Raw genomic sequence first — 19,369 nt, 5'->3', positions numbered from 1 at the left:
TTACAATTGAGATCTTCCTATTTTATACTAAATTGGAACTATCTTATGGAACACTGTATTCTCTTTTTCTTTCTCTCACTGACTGGCTGCTTCAGTATGATAGGATTTTATTAATTTGTTATACATATGCTTTAGAATCATAATGTAGAATTATGTCTAACCTTTAGACTTAGAAAAATTTGTTTACAAATTGTTGTAGAAAAACTCAAAACATCCTATGATCAAATCTGAACTCCACATTTATTGAGGGAATTGCCTTAACTTAGCTCTGACTTTAGTTTTCTTACATAAAATGGCAGTTACTGAGTAAGACAACAGATGTAAACACCTAGCATTATAACCTATTGTAGAGGTGAAGATTATATTCTTTGTGGTTAGTAAGCATCGAATAGTTCTGCAGTTTTGGATGAGTTAATACCTCAAGGAGTCAGTTAAATGATGACATTAATTTAATAATTTAGTTAAAATATGAAACGGCAATAATAGTATCAACTTCTTAGGCGATGTGATGCATGGAGCAGAGCATTACTATTTAAAATGTACTAATCAAGAATGCAGCTCTCTTTGAACCTTCCATATGAGGGGAAGGGTGCTAATTAAATTCCAAAGTACATTCTTTGGGAAAAATATGCCTTATTAACAATGCGTGGGGACCGAGAACATTTAGAGCATCGTGTGATCACGTGTCAGGGCTCTGTGATGACAGTAGGAGATCAATGCTCTCAATGTCTCCCCCTGCCCTGTGGGAGCAGAAGGGCTCTCCACCCTGAGGAAGATGTAGGGTGCAGAGCAGCGGGTGGAGGCGGATTCGACCCGTTCGTCCCCGTGGAAGCACATGCAACCGGAGAAGATGAGGTGAGAAAGCGCATGCAGTACCTGATCATCTCAGAGTCGGGGAGCAGGCCTAGGTGGTAGTGGGGGTAGGGAGCTGAGAGAAGGAAGCTTTTGTCACACTCAACAGGGGAATAGTGCCTGGGAGAAGCAGGCTTATCACACAGTTTGTTCACAGTGCTGTAAACGGGTTCCGGAGGCCTGGTGACACAAGAGAGAGAGATGCAGGGTTAGCACTCACCCCGAATGACGGGCCGCTAGCAGCATCTTACCGTAGGCGACAGCCAACGCCCCAGACAATGCCACGGCTTCATAAGGCCCGAGGTAAGAGGCTCTTCACAAACAGGTCCTCGGGTTAGAAATCACAACCTTGGCTGACATGTGGCATGGCTAAAAGTCATGCGTCAAATACCTCAATAGAGTCACAGAAAGAGACATGCGTGTGCGCTCAGTCCTGTTCGACTCTGGGACCCCATGGACTGTAGCCCGTCAGGCTCCTCTCTCCATGGAATTTTCTAGATAAAAGTACTGGTGTGGGTTGCCATTTCTTCTTACTCCAGGGAATCTTCCTGACCCAGAGATCGAACCCACGTCTTCTGCATTGACAGGCAAGATTATTTACTACTGAACCTCCTGGGAATTCCAACAGAGTCATAATCAACTTTTAAACGTCATATCTTTTTAGATAAGCCAGCCTGAAAGGCCAAAGTTTGGGATCCTCTGACATGGCTCCTTCTTACACTGGAATCTCATCTTAAATGTGAACTTCACATAGACCTTCCCTGACCACCCTGGCCAGGACACTTGAAATTTTTTCACAGCACCTATTCATATTTTCTAATAATCTTTTCTCAGCATAAAATAATCTTTTTTATATTTTCTTTAACTTTTTATTGTCACTCTCACTACACCATAAATTCTATGAGGGCAGAGACTACATTTATTTTTTTTTAACCATTTACAATACAGTGTGGCACATAATATATACTCTATAAGTATTTGTAGACTGCATGTATGAATGAATAAATGAATACAACTTCCCATATTTATACTGCAAAATTTTTGCTTGGTGATTTGTGGGGGGTAGTTGGCTTTACCTAAGAATCTAATAGGTTCCTCCATATATTTATTCACAGTGTGATCCCTGCCCCCTAGAATTGACTTCAGAGAGTTTTCCACAAGGAAGATTTTAGTAACATTTCTATTAAGTGAATTCATCTAGGGATACTGAAACATTATCTAAAATAGCAACATTTTTATAGCTGTTATTGACAAACATGCATATTATGATCAGATAAAATTTTCTATAGTTTCTGGTCAAAGATTCATATACTACAAAATCCTCTTTTTATTAAAAAAAAAAGTTTCACAACTCTCTTCTCCATTTTTTAAACACACGGTCTGAAATTACTTCCAGTATCTTTCCATTATGTAAGAATGAAAAGATGGGTATGGACATGAAAGGACTGTGAGTGGTCAGGTCAGGGACCCAGAAAGTGTAGGCTTAGCTGGGAAGGTGAGGAGCAAGTCAGGAAACTGGGCTGTGGCCAGAGTCACACCCAGGGGCGGCAAATTGCACCTCCTGGGGCCACAAGACACCCGAGGCAGCCAGTGGTGGTCACGAGCCTGAGCAGGGGCCCAGGAAGTGCACTCAGGGACGGCATGGTCTGGGTTTCTGCAGCCGCAGCCCTCAGCGTGGCTCCTACTGCGTAACAGGTGCTCAGTCAATGCGGACGGAGAATGGGGAACAGGGCGGAACAGAGGATCAACCAAGCATTAAAAACGAACTGCCTAATTTACAATATTACTGCGGTCAATCATGTGATGTCATCGTAGACATAATGCCTAGGGACCTGGGTTCTTTTTCAACACAAATCTTTCCATCACGCAGAAGGAGATTCTTTGACTTGTTTATTCTGTATAACACAGCAGAGGGGCTGAGGACGACCCCAGAGGCCTATTTGTCCTATGCGATAACGACCTCAGTGGGAAAATGAAGTACTTTACAATGGAGTCGGCTTGTTCTATCCCAGAGGCTATAACATTTACAGGAAGAATTAAAAGTTTTTAAAATAAAAGAGCCATATTTATTAGGGAATGTATCCTTAGAGAAGACAACTGCTTTGTTTTAAGAAAAATCCAGTAAGTTCATAAATTTCTGTTTATCAATTTATACATATACATAATTTATACTGGTAAATACAGCACTTAAAAGAGGCAACTGTAAATGATTCTTTAAAACTGCTCTTTTTTTAAAAAAAATATGATATTTGTTTGTCTCTTTCTGACTTATTTTACTCTGTACAACAGGCTCCAGGTTCATCCACCTCACTAGAACTGACTTAAATGCATTCCTCTTTATGGCTAAGTAATATTCCACTGTATATATGTACCACAACCTCTCTATCCATTCGTCTGATGATGGGCATCTAGATTGCTTCCATGTCCCAGCTATTGTAAACAGTGCTGCTAGTAAACCAGTACAGATGAACCTATTTGCAGGGCAGGAACAGAGACGCAGACATAGAAAACAGACTTTGGACACGGCAAGGAAGAAGGGGGTGAGACAAATTGAGAGAGCAGCATTGAAACATGTACAATACCATATATAAGTTCAGTTCAGTGGCTCAGCCATCTCCGACTCTGTGACCCCATGGACTACAGCACGCCAGGCCTCCCTGTCCATCACCAACTCCTGGAGTTTACTCAAACTCATGTCCATCGAGTCGGTGATGCCATCCAACCACCTCATCCTCTGTCGTCCCTTTTTCCCCCCGCCTTCAATCTTTCCCAGCATCAGGGTCTTTTCCAATGAGTCAGTTCTTCCCATCAGGTGGCCACAGTATTGGAGTTTCAGCTTCAGCATCAGCACTTCCAATGAACATTCAGGACTGATTTCCTTTAGGATGGACTGGTTTGATCTCCTTGCAGTCCAAGGGACTCTCAAGAGTCTTCTCCAACACCAAAGTTCAAAAGCATCAATTCTTCAGTGCTCAACTTTCTTTATAGTCCAACTCTCGCATCCATTCATGACTACTAGAAAAACCATAGCTTTGACTAGACAGACCTTTGTTGGCAAAGTAATGTCTCTGCTTTTTAATATGCTGTCTAGGTTGGTTATAACTTTTCTTCCAAGGAGCAAGCGTCTTTTAATTTCATGGCTGCAGTCACCAATAAAGTCTCTTTTTGTTTCCACTGTTTCCCCATCTATTTACCAGAAAGTGATGCGACCAGATGCCATGATATTAGTTTTCTGAATGTTGAGTTTTAAGCCAACTTTTTCACTCTCCTCTTTCACTTTCATCAAGAGGCTCTTTAGTTCTTCTTCACTTTCCACCATAAGGGTGGTGTCATCTGCATATCTGAGGTTATTGATATTTCTCCCGGTAATCTTGATTCCAGCTTGTGCTTCATCCAGCCCCACATTTCCCATGATGTACTCTGGATATAAGTTAAATAAGCAGGGTGACAATATACAGCCTTGACGTACTCCTTTTCCTATTTGGAACCAGTCTGTTGTTCCATGTCCAGTTCTAACTATAGATTCCTGACCTGCATACAGATTTCTCAGGAGGCAGGTCAGGTGGACTGGTATTCCCATCTCTTTACAAATTTTCCAAAGTTTATTGTGATCCACACAGTCAAAGGCTTTGACATAGTCAATAAAGCAGAAATAGATGTTTTTCTGGAATTTTCTTGCTATTTTGATGATCCAACGGATATTGGCAATTTGATCTCTGGTTCCTCTGCCTTTCCCAAAACCAGCTTGAACATCTGGAAGTTCATGGTTCATGTATTGCTGAAGCCTGGCTTGGAGAATTTTGAGCATTACTTTGCTAGCATGTGAGATGGGTGCAACTGTGCGGTAGTTTGAGCATTCTTCGGCACTGACCATATAAAATAGATAGCTAATAGAAAGCTGCTGTATAACAGAGGGGAGCTCAGCATGGTACTCTGGGATAATCTAGAGGGTGGGATGGGGTGGGAGCGAGGTTCAAGGGAAGGGACATATGTATACTTATGACTGATTCACACTGTTGTATGGCAGAGGCCAACACAATATTGTAAAGCAATTACCTTCCAATTAAAAATAAATTTTTAAAAGTATTTTTATCAGTTTTTATAGATAATTCACTGATAAATACTTTTTAAAAAAATTTTATTTTTAATTGGAAGATAATTGCTTTGTAATATTGTGTTGGCTTCTGCCATCCAACAATGTGAATCAAGTTTTTTTTTTTTTTTTACATCAGTTTATATATGTAATTCACGGGCTTCCTAGGTGACTCAGTAGTAAAGAATCTGCCTGCCAGTGCTGGAGACAGGACATGCGGGTTCAATTATGGGGTCCAGTGGATTACCTAGAGGCGGAATTGCAACCCACTCCAGTATTCTTGCCTGGAGAATCCCATGGACAGAGGAGCCTGGCGGGCTACCAGTCCACAGGGTGGCAAAGAGTTGACAGGAACTAAATACACACATGCACTTAATTCACACAGTGGGAAGTTATGTAAAAGAAAACATACTTTCAGTTAGCCATTGAAATACATCTTTTTTTTTTTTTTTTTTTTTTTTTTTTTAAATATTATTTTATTAGTTGGAGGCCAATCACTTCACAACATTTCAGTGGGTTTTGTCATACATTGACATGAATCAGCCATACAGTTACATGTATTCCCCATCCCGATCCCCCCTCCCACCTCCCTCTCCACCCGACTCCTCAGGGTCCTCCCAGTGCACCAGGCCCGAGCACCTGACTCATGTATCCCACCTGGGCTGGTGGTCCGTTTCACCATAGATAATATACATGCTGTTCTTTCAAAACATCCCACCCTCACGTTCTCCCCCAGAGTTCAAAAGTCTGTTCTGTATTTCTGTGTCTCTTTTTCTGTTTTGCATATAGGGTTATCGCCACCATCTATCTAAATTCCGTATATATGTGTTAGTATACTGTAATGTTCTTTATCTTTCTGACTTACTTCACTCTGTATAATGGGCTCCAGTTTCATCCATCTCATTAGAACTGATTCAAATGAATTCTTTTTAACGGCTGAGTAATATTCCATGGTGTATATGTACCACAGCTTCCTTATCCATTCATCTGCTGATGGGCATCTAGGTTGCTTCCATGTCCTGGCTATTATAAACAGTGCTGCGATGAACATTGGGGTGCACGTGTCTCTTTCAGATCTGGATTCCTCAGTGTGTATGCCCAGAAGTGGTATTGCTGGGTCATATGGCAGTTCTATTTCCAGTTTTTTAAGAAATCTCCACACTGTTTTCCATAGTGGCTGTACTAGTTTGCATTCCCACCAACAGTGTAAGAGGGTTCCCTTTTCTCCACACCCTCTCCAGCATTTATTGCTTGTAGACTTTTGGATAGCAGCCATCCTGACTGGCGTGTAATGGTACATCTTTTAAAACAGTCAGATTGATTATTGTTCACGATTTGGGGACAGAGAGTCTGCTTTTGCTTTGTTGACATAATCAGCTTTATGAAGATTAACATATATTTCCCATGGTTTTAAAGACAGAAAGATGCATGATTCTGATTAGACAAAGTCACCTTGGGAGATCACAGTCTTATTTGTACCTAAAATGTGCTGTCTGCACAAAAATTCAGCTTGGGAAAAGTGTTGTATTAAATAGGCTGCATAAATGTGAATTAAATAAGAAATGAACAGACAGGTATGAGCGCTATGGGAATTATTCTGGGTAGGTTATCACAAGAGGACCTGCTTTTATTCTTCAATTTTTCCACCCTGAAACAGTGTCACTGTGGCAGAGCTGGCTGGATTGCTTCCCAAACATTCATTTTACTTATTTCTTAACCTTTTTTCTCATTAATGGAAATCAAAATTTTCATTGGTCACTTTTCCTGTAATAAAGATTTTTATTTCTCAGTTTTGAAGGTAGATGTGGCTCTGGGATTTGTGAGATGGCTGCTTAAAGGGAAGCTGACTTAGCTGAGACCCCTGCAGTTTTACTCTCTCCCTCTCCCTCCCTCTGCTGACCTGGAATCCAGATACAGTTGCTGGAGCTTCAGCAGTCATCTTGGACCATGAAGCAGTCTTGAGGATGTAGGTAAACAATTCAGACAGTACAGCATATTGGTAGAGCTTGTGTCACTGGTGATGTACAGTGATAGTATACCACCTCTGGACTACCTATTTCTGGGTATTTTTGTGTGTAAAAAGAAACTATTAATATATATGCTAATTGGACCATAAAGAATGCTAAGCACTGAAGAATAGATGCTTTTGAATTGTGGTGTTGAACAAGACTTTTGAGAGTCCCTTTGATGGCAAGGAGATCAAACCAGTCCATCCTAAAGGAAATTAGTCCTGAATATTCATTGGAAGAACTGATGCTGAAGCTTGAATACTCTGGCCACCTGATACAAAGAGCTGACTCATTGGAAAAGACCCTGATGCTGGGAAAGATTGAAAGCAGGAGGAAAAGGGGACAACAGAGGACAAGATGGTTGGATGGCATCACCGACTCCATGGACATGAGTTTAAGCAAACTTTGGGAGATGGTGAAGGAGAAGGACGCCTGGCATGCTGCAGTTCATGGGGTTGCAAAGAATTGGACATGACTGAGCGACTGAACAAAAATAACAATTCTTTTATTATATAAATAGCACCCAACATTAACAGATATTTGTTTGTTGTTTAGTTGCTAAATCGTGTCTGACCCTGCGACCCCATGGACTGCAGCCCGCTAGGCTCCTCTGTCCGTGGGATTTTCCAGCGGGAATACTGGAGTGGGTTGTTATTTCCTCCTCCAGGGGATCTTCCTGATCCAGGGATCAAACCCACATCTTCTGCACTAGCAGGTGGATTCTTTACCACTTAGTCACCAGGGAAGCCATTAACAAATATGCTCCTACAAAATAAAAGGCTGATTATCTAATACAAAGAAATAACTATAAATAGGACCTACCATAAGGTGTTAATACACTTAACTCTGTCAGAAGTCCAAATAACACTTTCTTTATACACAGAAAAATTTTAAAGAATGCTATTTTCTGACTATATAATTTAAAACCCATGGTTGTTTAGAGAACTCACTGCATCTTTATTTAAAAAAAAATACATGCATAAAATGGTAGCTAATCTAAACTGCAAGCACAGGGCCTAAGAAAAAAGGAATCAATGACTTTTTTCAGGCCATAAAACATTTTCATGGTGATGTCACTTCAGTAACATTGTACTTTCTGCCTAGAGAGCTTATTCAATTTTCTCAGTCTAATATTGTCTCCATAGACCAAGAAAATTATGTTACCAATTTTCTTGGTTTTTTTTTTTTCTAACCTCAGTAACACTACACTTGGAGACAAATTATCAGAATTAAACCTGTTTAATACATACATACCTTAAGGAAAAAAATTCCTACCTGTATCGTACTCAACTGAGTAATGGAAAATATTTTACTATTTGACCTCTATAATAAAATCAAGACCAAAAAAAAAAAACCAACAAAACCATGAGGCCCAACACACTGTTCAGTGCCAAACTCATGATTCTTTTCCCCATATTTTTGGGAACCATTTCAAGAACATAATATTATTTCACAGTTCACATATTTAGAAGATTTGGCATTTGGGGCAGCCTTAAGCATCTTGGATTTTAGAAAGTCACTTCCAGAATTGTTTCATAGTGAATTGATTCCTCACCTAAGCTTAACTTCTCTTGATTCAAAGTTTTATCAAAGTCAATTAAAAGAGATACACATACTGATGTTGCAGGCTCATTTTTACCTGTAGACCAGCTTTCATTCCTTTTCTATTTTTAAAATATTATTTTGTACAGTCAGTGGATAAAGAATGGGAAGCCCATGGTGGCTCAGACACTAAAGAATCTGCTTCAATGGAGAAGACCCGGCTTCAGTCCCTGGGTTGGGATAAAGAGTAGACATATTAAATCCAGTTTCTTTTCTTTTCTTGATTGCGAGAAGCCTTGATTTCTCAGAAGATGGGTAGATGAAAAAACAAAAAAACCCCAAAACATAACAAGAACCCTTGACAGACTACACAAAGACTTCTTGAAATATTGACAATGTCCTCTTGCAACCCAATAACTAAATTAAAAATATCAGAGAGAATCTCCTTTCAAATGACATAAAAATGCGGTTCACATTTGAAGATTTCTGTCTGCTAGCTTTATGACAGTCCTAGGATTCTATCATGTGTTATATACTACATAAGCCACAGTAAAATATCCACTAATATCCTTCTATGCAAGTTACTGTCTGAACATATGGAATGGCTCTTTGAATGAATGGATAGAGAATGGTTAAAAAAAAAAAATAGATTTTTAAAAAACCATTCTCCATTGAGAGAAAAGACTCAATGAGAAAGACTTCCAACTCTTTCAAGAAGCCCTAAGTTATTCTGAATTGCCTAACTAGGTTTCAGATTTTCAGATCATCATGAATTACAGGTAATACAGAACGACAGAAACTCTGGCTCCGTCAGAAACTGACAGCTGTAAGTACTTGGTATGCACAGCTCATCAGCTCTCCGTGGGACGGGCCTCGTGTATGTGCAAGTCTGGCCACAGCCACGCTGCCCTTACTTCCTGTGAGACTCACCCCAGAAGCTCAAGGCCCCTCAAAGCCTTCACAGCTCTGAGCTTCACGAGGCTTAATGCCAGCAGTCAGCATTCCTGCTATTTCCCTACAGTTATATTCTCTATGACCTCTCTGTCAGACAGACAAGAAATGCCAATTTATGAGCTGACACTGGGATCTGGGTGGCAGGCACAGATGTCACCGTCACTTCCAATATATGCAGGAAAGAAGTGCCACGGGGAAATTACTCTGGGCAGTATGAATCAGCCAGACACAACTGAAAGGGCCTCTTTATCCCACTGAAAAATCTCCTAGGTCAGAAGGTAATGAATACGGAAGGAAATGCAATCCAAAGTACCTGCTGGCTCTCTTCATTCTGCTGATGTCCTCAGAAGCGGGGAGAAACGCAATTAGAGACATTAGTGTAATCTCTAAGAGAATTTATAAACAAATCATTTATCTTGCTGTCCACTTATCAGGGGCCATGGATAAATGGCTTTGTACTCTCCAGAGCTGAGCCATCAGCATTTATTTGCATATCTATGGGTTTATAATTGCAGGCTCCTATAGCATATAATTAGTACACCCCAGCCCGTGGTGATCTTTCTATTCTCTGGACACCATTAGCACTTGCTATTTGTTCTACTTTCTGAGGGCAGTTTTAATTGCTCATCCACAATGCTAGTATATTAGAGGGAGGTGCTTCACTCAACCTTATTTTAAGGAAAACCACCCTCCAGTAGTCACCTAGGGATCTGAGAGATGGACCATAAAGAAGGCTGAGTGCTGAAGAACTGATGCTTTCGAATTGTAGTGCAGGAGAAGACTCTTGAGAGTTCCTTGGACAGCAAGGAGACCAAATCAGTCAATCCAAAAGGAAATCAACCCTGAATATTCATTGGAAGGACCGATGCTGAAGCTGAAGCTCCAATACTTTGGTCATCGGTTGTGAAGAGCTGACTCACTGGAAAAGACCCTGATGCTGGGAAAGATTGAAGGCAGGAGGAGAAGGGGATGACAGAGGATGACATGGTTGGATGGCATCACTGACTCAATGGACATGGGTTGAGCACATTCTGGGAGACAGTGAAGGACAGGGAAGCCTGGTGCGCTGCAGTTTATGGGGTTTTAAAGAATCAGACACAACTTGGCAACTGAACAATAACAACCCTACCTGTAACCACCCCTGCCCATTTGCTCCACGTGACTCCAACCCAGCTCACCCCCTCCCTAGCCAAACTGCTTGGACCAGGGTTGGACCCCCAACTCTGCAACCATGGCTTACATGGCAGTGCTCAAAAAAGTCAAGGCCAATTGGATTCTGTGGAATGTGAATAAAGGGGGAGAAACAGAAATTGTAAACTGGTAGCAGAAGGGAAAGATGCAGGCATGCAGAGAGTAGCTAGAGCTGTCCCTATCTATTACAGAGCACCAGAGCAAAGCTCTACCAAATTTTGTCACAAAAGTATCTAGTAGTTTCTTACACCCAAAGTAACAGTTTGGGTTCATTCTTTAAGGGGACTATTGGGCTCATGCTACTGAATTTCTCTGTAGATTTCATGTGCCATTAGCTGTATAGTGAAAATCAACCATCACCTCCCACCATATTTTCTTACTGAAACTTAAGTCACATCTTTTGCTGTCAATCAAATGAGTAAAAATTAAACAGGTAGCTTTGCTATTATTGTCCTTTCAGAACACCTCAACTAGGCTACTCTGCTCAAGGATAAAAGACAAATGCTTGGACCTTTATGTAATCCCAGAGCCACCTGAGACTAATATCATGCTGATCTTTAAAATTTTGTTCCCTATGGATTCTTTTGCATTACTTTTACTCTCTGAAATACTGTATTAAAATATTATTATCTTAATTACTGCATCTTTGAGTGCCTCCATATTTTGCACTTGACCTGTAATTTTTACTTGTCTCACCCTAACTCCCAGGCCTGTACTAGAGACAAAGTAAATACAATGATGATAATGACAGTGATGGTGACTGTAAATGCTCATCTGTGTTGCACCAGAAGACACAAGGTCAAAGGAATATGACTCACTTCTCTCAGAGTTACAGGAAGAGTGACTCATTTTATCAACTTTTCCATGTCTCGATTAAATGCACTGCTTTCCAATCCCTCAGACTATCTCGGGCAGAGTTCTCACCTCATTACACTGTCATATTTGGTGCACTGGGCTCTTTCCTTCTCTAGACTATTAGCTCACTGAAGATCAGGACCAAATCTCATTCATCTTTGTTTCCCCATAACTTTCCTGAGTGTAAGAAGGTATGAATGAAGCACTGTCATGGAAAAGGAATAGAGCTGTAGCAGAAAATGTGATTAGTGCTTTAAATTCTCTCTTCCTGAACTAGAGCTAAAAGGGAAGAGCCTAAAATTGCAGGAGGAAGGATTTGGGTTAAATATTTGTATAACGTGGACAATAAATATCTCTATCATATTGATCGGTATGGATAAATTTGTAAGCCGTTCAGATTTTCCACCGCTTATCCTGCTATGGCCTTCCCTGGCTGCCCAAATGGGCAAGTGATGTCCAGGCCCATGCCTTACATCAACAGGCATGCTTGCAGGCTTAGTTGCTCAGTCAAGTCTGACTCTGAGACACTTTGGACTGTAGCTCGCCAGGCTCCTCTGTCCGTGGAATTTTTCAGACAAGAATACTGGAGTGGGTTGCCGTTTTCCTCCTCCAGGGGATCGTTCCAACCCTGGGGATCAAACCCGTGTCTCCTGTGTCTTCTGCACTGCAGGCGGATTCTTTACCAGCTCAGCCACTAGCAGTATATACACCCAAACTACATTAATAATAGCAGTTGGATGGCTGAGGGCTTGGAGGCCTAAACATCTAGAATATTGCCTGACATAATTTAGAAAAAAAACTTTTCAAATCTTAAAATATATTCTCTTCTTTACATATAGTACATTACATACTCTTCTTTACACATAGTATATTGTTTTTTTGAGCTAAGGATTTAGATATGGAAGCATAAAGAGATTGAATTTCAGGCCTGGGCTAATTAGATCTTAAAGGCAGATTTTGGGGGAGCCTAAACATAATTAGGAGATAAAGCAGAATATCAGATCAAGAGGTAAACTATGAGGCTCAACACGTGAATTTGACATTATAATAAGAATTAAGGAAGAGGCTGATTTGTCTTATACTGAACTTTAAGCAGAAAATTGTTTGCCATTTGGCAAAGATGTTATCAAGACCTTAAAGTCTGGCATAGAGATATCTGGAGAACGGATTGGTCTAGGTGATTTGTAAGAATCCATTCATCCCCCTAATTCTAAGCATCATCAGATTGGGCCCCCAAGGACTTCTTCCATTCAGGCCCTTGGAGTGGATGCCTATTTGCACCACATTCACTTAAGTTTTCCAAAATGTAGCTTCCTCATTTTAATGATATTGAAGAACCTTCTCTGTATCCCGGCAAAGTTGTAACCTATAACATACTATACTATAATTAATATATAATATAATGTGTATTATATTATATGCATAATATAATTCCAGTTATATAATATATATTAAATATTTATAATACATAATTATATATAATCCTGGTAATATAATTGTGGTATAACATCATACCAGAATTAAGTTATTACGAAGCAGTGTGGCGAGTGTGAAGAAACAGAGCTAGGTTTGGATCCTGGTTCTTCAAATTCTACCCGGGTGAAGGTTTGCTCTTCCTCAGCCCTCCGAGCCGCAGCATCCCCATCTATAAAGCAGTACAGCAGTCTCAGCCTGAGGGCGGCCGTGAGGAGCAGAGGAATAAGGGGCTGTAAACCGAGCTCGGGCCGGCACTCACTGCGGGCTCACCGATAGCGGCCACGTTGTCTTAAGACCTTCAGGCTCTCGGGCTCACAGAGAAGCAAAGCCTCAGAAGATGGGCCTCCCACTCTAATGCAAGGCGGAAGCAAGTATCTACCAGTGGGTTCAGGGTCAGAAAAGAAACTGCTTAATAGTGCCTCCTACAGGTCACTCTTGCTCTTGATTGTAAAGGTAATTGGCCCTATATCTGAGCCATGTGAGGGCAACGCTCAGTTTTCTGAACCTCTCAATTATTTTCATTGCCCCTAACAAGGTATCATCTCCATCTCTAAGCCTGAATTCATGCCTGTACTTTCATCATGATTTACTTTCCTATGTGGCCACCAGCTGTCATGCCAGAGCACATTGTTGGGCTGCAAGCTTTTTGTTATAAATAATAGTCTATGTATCATAATCTATAAATATTTACTATTCACGAGGAGAAATTAGGATTGAGTCCCCATTTTCTCCATATAAACATCACTCTCAGTTATATTTTACTATGTTTGCTTATCAAGGAGGGAAATGGCAGGCCATTTAAAGTCCTTTAAAAAGTTTTGAATTATTAAGTGCTTTATTTTCCTCGACAGAATGTTTGGGTTTCAGCAAAACTGGCCTCTTTTATGACAGTGGATTATAAATGGTTCATGAGGGTTTTATTGGATTAAGATGTACTTGTTGACATCAAACTCATTGTTGACCTTGACAATGGTGACTATTAAGAGGCATATTTCCAAAGAGCTCCAGAATCACAGTACTGTGGTATTGGGTGAATGTTGTCCAGTGACAACAGTGCTTTTGTGGCATTCCGAAAGATGTGAAACAAGTATTATCTAAGACACAAGATCAGTGTGTCCAGACCAAGGTCCTTGAGGTGCAGACTTGACTTGTTAGAGGAAGGTTTCCTGGTGGCTCAGACGGTGAAGAATCCACTTGCAATGCAGGAGAACCAAGTTTGACCCCTGGAAGATTCCTTGGAAAAGGAAATGGCAACCCACTCCTGTATTCTTTCCTGGAAAATTCCATGGACAGAGGAGCCTGGCACGCTACAGTTCATGGGGTCACAAACAGACACAACTGAGGGACTAACATTTTCACTTTCACTTTTTTCCACCATAGTATTTAAATGTTTTTATTTTTTATAAACCCACTTTTAAATATTTCTAAAATTTTTAAAATGAACTTATGGGACAAAATTTCAATCTATAGAAAAAGCAGATTAATAATTATATAGCATTTTGATGGAAAAAATTTTAAGCATAAAATAAATAGAAGAAATCAGACAAAAGACATGAGATTTGACTATACAAAAATGTAAAACCACTAAATAAAAAACTGATAAGCAAAAAACAAACTGGGGAAAGATCTACTCAAATCAATTTATCAATATTTTAAAGACGTTCCTACAACTCAATAAGAAAAAACACAAACTTTCAATAGATGTTGCTAGTGCCCAATCATAAAGGAGGAATTAAAAATGAAAGATAGACACACACATATAAATGTCTAACCTCAGAAGGAATAAAAGCAATACAAATTAAATGATACTCTCCCTTTGCTTGTTTAAAATAATAAAAGATTTTCAAATCAATAAACCATAATTTAGTTGTGGTATGGTGAGATAGACATTCGTATTGCTGGTGTTATGAAGTATAAAGCCCCCTTAAAACATTTCAAGAAAGCAATTTGGCAATAGATTTCTGGAGTTTTAAGAAGTAATCCTACCCTTTGGTTCAGCAATTCTACCTCTAGTGTGCAATCTTAAGAAGACAAAAAAAATGAGCAAAGGCTTCTACATAAAGTCTTCGTGGTTCGTTATAAGAGCAGAACAGAACAAAAGGAGATGATCAAAATGTTCAACAAAGAGATAAAGGACATAAGATATAGCCACATGCTTAGCCATGAAAGTTAATATTCATAAAATAGCTAATAATATAGGCAAATATTTTGTCAGAGTATAAAATTACATACAGGGTTGTGGGGAACTGGAAGTGCAAACACCTAATTCTCCTACCACTTGGGAAAGAAACTGGAGCTAAGATGCAAAAGAAAACACAGTGGAAAGTAGGATTCAGGTGCAGGGCTCAGCTGGGTGGAAGAGGGCTTTTTAGAAAGTGGTAGCACACAGCATGTGCAAAATTAAAGAGGAATCTGAAAACAAGCCACATTTAGGGAATTTGTAAAAGGCCTGAGTAGGAGACAGATTTGAAAAGACAGGCAGGTCTTGAGCACAATTCTCATATTCACAGTCAATGGGAAGTCATGAGATTAGTGGGTACTGAATGCAGTTAAATGAGTTTAATTATTTTGACTGTTTATTTGTATATTCTTTCATTCATTTCATAAATATTTACCAAAGGCCCACTGTATACCAGAGAGAAGTACTAGATATATATAGATTAGTGAATAAAACAAAATGTTCCTGTTGGTCACTGAGCAAATGTTTTGTTTGCAGGGAACAAAGACTTACTTGAACTACTTCAGGGCATATGTACGTGGTTACTGAGAAAAATTTAAACTGGCAAGATCAGGAATGGTGAGAACCAATGAGCTCAATCTTTGCTCCAGATCTTTCCTGTTGAGATGACAGCTTTTCTTTCTGTGCTATTTCTTTCTTCTCTCTACTCACCACTGTTGTTAACCAATATTCTATAAATGAGATACTCCCTACCTCAGAGTTTTTGTTTGCTCCTAGTGTTCGTTTCTTAATAACATCAACTTACACATGACTCTGATTATTCATTGGAAGGACTGATGATAAAACTGAACCTCCAATACTTTGGCCCCCTGATGCAAAGAGCTGACCCATTAGAGAAGACCCTGAAGCTGGGAAAGACTGAAGGCAGGAAGAGAAGGGGGTGTGACAGAGGATGAGATGGTTGGATGGCATCACCGACTCAATGGACATGAGTTTGTGCAAACTCCAGGAGCCAGTGAAGGACAGGGAAGCCTGGTGTGCCGCAGTCCATGGCGTTGTGAGTGGGACACGACTTACCCACTAAACAACAACACGTGTATCATATTGGACTGTGGCCGTCTTTACATTGTTAACTATTAGCTTCTCCTTTGAGAATCGCTCGATTTGGCCTTGCTTTTCAATGAAAAATTCCTGAGAGAGACCTACTTTACTGTTTTGAGTAAACCACATTACTGGTCACTGGTTAGCTTCTGGAAAGCCCTCCTTTGGGTCAAGTACAGACTCTGTCCATTCAGGTCTGGCTGGGGGATGAGCCACCTGGTCCTTCTGCGTTTGCCCTTTTGGCAGAGCCGTAGGCGGGGCACAACCGTCTGCGGTGAGCTGGGTGTCCCGCTGATATTCTAAGGTTTGGCCTTTGCAGTAATGCCCACATCTCCATATTCTCAGTCAGTACTGTTTGAAGATGGTGCAAAGACAGCAAAACCCTGCCTTCGGAGGAAAAATCTGGAAACAACAAAGAGTCTGAACAACACAAAAATATGGGGAGAATATATATGTCAGTCCTAATCTCCCAGTTCGTCCCATCTTCCATTTCCCCTCGGTATGTCCATATTATATCTGCATCTCTATTCCTACCCTGCAAATAGGTTCATCTGTACCATGTTCCTAGATTCCCAGTGGGAATCTGCTCTAAAGGACAGGAAGCTTAGCTCTGTGCTCCGTGATGGCCTAGAGGGGTGAGGCGGGGATGGTGGGCGGAGGCCCAGGAGGGAGGGGATATATGCATACATATGGCTGATTCACATCACTGTACAGTAGAAACTATCAAAACATTGTGAAGTGACTGTACTCCAGTAGTTAAAAAAAAAGAAAAATAGAGGGAACATCACCCCCCACTCCAAATAAGGCTCAAAGCTTAGTATCTCCTTAGGGTTTCTCTCTGTTTATCACGGTATCAAGACAAAGTACAAAAACTACATAATACATAATTACAAAACAAAAACTCTACCTCTACAATGCTGATTTTCTTTCCTCAGAGGCTCCAAGATGATTTGTATCTGTAACACCGAAACTAAAGGTTTCTAAATCGGTTAAGGTCTGGCGTTTGAAAATTCACACCTACATACAAATTTCTGAATATGTTTAGCCAAATCGAATCTTCTAAAGCAGAGTGTGATAATGTTAATTCAACTATATATGTCTGCATGTCGACTTTACATTATCCATACAGACACTATAGGGGAGAAAACCCCTTGTGCCTTTAACTGAAGGAAAGCTCAGGTGAAGGATAAGAGCAGGTCCCATGAAGGAAAGATAATGTTCAAATAAAGTCTCTACTTATCAACAGGAAGGATGAAATGGCATTAACTAAATCCCTTAAATGGATTTCTTTTCCATCCTTGAGGAAATGGCACATTTTCCTCTATTTCATGAGACTGTTGCCATTTACTCTTTTGGGTCTTTTACTGCCAGCAGGTTATGAAGATTGCCTGGTAGCCAGGAAGGAAGGATAAGACATCCATAAGAACAAAAGATTGCTGCAGCCTTGCCTTGCTCTCTTTCAGAGGATTGCACTGCTACTAAAATTGGATGAAAAGACAGCCTCAGGTCATAAATTATCTTGAACTGATGATCCCACATCCAAGTTAAATTTACATTTATTGGGCCTTTCTTCCAACCATATACTTTAGGAAGTTTCTGTGAATGTATGTATAACTTGTTTTTCATTTCTGGCAGGGTCTCCATCCTATTTTCTCCATAAAGCCTCAAGTATACCTGAAAGCAACTTTTTCTCTCTTCTAAACTCCCATATAGTATATTATTTATTATTGCCACTTAGTTTTATACTTTGAGTATTTTAAGTAGTACTAACAATAACAACAGCAACTACTTACAAATATCTTGGAAACTCACTATGAGACAGGCACATTGTTATATATGCCTAATATACCATGGATTATGTAATCTACCCATTAATCTTAAAACAGCTGTGATACTATTTTCTGTGGGACTTGGTAGTATCTTATCTCTCCTCACAGAGCTGACTGGTTAATGACATGGATGGGCTTTGAATCCAGGTCGCCTGGCTGCAAAGCCTGGGTTTGAACCACTAGTTTTGTTTTTGCTTTTTAATTAATTGTTAACTGGTTTTAATTCTCTTGACCACACCCTGTGTTAGGTGGGATCTTAGTTCCCCCACCAGGGATTCAACCCAGACCGCTTACACTGGGATGTGGAGTCTTAACCACTGGGTTGCCAGGGAAGTTCCTGTAACCATTAGGTTTTATTTTAAAAATTTGTCTAGATACACTTTCCCTCAAGCATCTAATTATATTTCTTGGTCATCTTGGTAATTATAGCTCCAGTTTGAAGGGCAGCAGAGACTCGAACAAAGTCTGATTAGATTCAAGTTCCAGCTCCATCACGTGGAAGCCACATGATCTTGGGCAATTTGCTTACCTCTGTGCCTCAGTTTCTTCCCCTGTGACCAGGAATGGTGCCTGCCTCCTGGGGCCTGATGAGTATTAGAAGAAATGAGGCTTGAATAGCACTTAGCACAGTGCCTGACCGGCCTTTGTCATGATTGCCACAGATATTTAAACAGGAATCAGGACAGTGAGTTGCCCAGTGTATACACCCATCTGTAGTCACTTCTGTGGATGTAAATTAATTCATGAGAGATGATTTCCTCTTACCATGACAAAACCATGTTTCTGGCTATGCTTAGGATTGCCAGAGTTAGCAAACAAAATGGATTGCTCAGTGAAATTTGAATTTCAGGTAAACAATGAATAATTTTTAATATAAATATGCTGATATACATGGGACATATTTATACTGAAAGCTATTCATTGTTTATCATGGTTGAAATCCAGCATTTAAATTCAAATTTAACTAAGCATCATTATTTTATCTGGCAGCCAGCTGGCCCTTTGCCTTGCAAGCTCCCCTGTGTTGCCAGAACTCTGTCTTCTAGCATACACATTTACACTGCGGTATAATTTACTTGTTTATTCTGACTCTCCTTTTGGTTTGCTGCAATCTTTTAAATCAACGAATGTTCTTGATTTATTCTTGTATTCCTAGTGTTTAACACTGTATATCTATACCTATGCCCAAATTCACATCTATACTCAAATCGTCACATAAGCTGCAGATATATATTTAAACAAATAAAAAATTAATAAAATATTTAAATTAAAATGTTTATCCATAACA

The 19,369-nt window shown here is 40.0% G+C and overlaps 1 protein-coding gene across 5 annotated transcripts in view; it reads right to left on the bottom strand.

Moving 5' to 3' along the window:
- Positions 1 to 19,369, bottom strand: part of DLG2 (discs large MAGUK scaffold protein 2) — a 2,219,272-nt gene that overhangs the window by 550,552 nt on the left and 1,649,351 nt on the right. For 3 of the 5 annotated variants that reach the window (XM_065936970.1, XM_065936964.1, XM_065936965.1), the window contains one exon: positions 877 to 1,032. The exons of the other annotated variants lie outside the window; for them this stretch is intronic. In XM_065936970.1, the coding sequence (XP_065793042.1) occupies positions 877 to 1,032 (156 nt within the window). The remainder of the gene's footprint in view (positions 1 to 876; positions 1,033 to 19,369) is intronic. 5 annotated transcript variants of the gene reach the window in all.

The sequence above is a fragment of the Muntiacus reevesi genome, chromosome 5 (assembly GCF_963930625.1).
Source record: "Muntiacus reevesi chromosome 5, mMunRee1.1, whole genome shotgun sequence".
NCBI lineage: Eukaryota > Metazoa > Chordata > Mammalia > Artiodactyla > Cervidae > Muntiacus > Muntiacus reevesi.
Note: the sequence above shows the minus strand (reverse complement) of the source record. Positions and strands in the feature narration are given on the sequence as shown.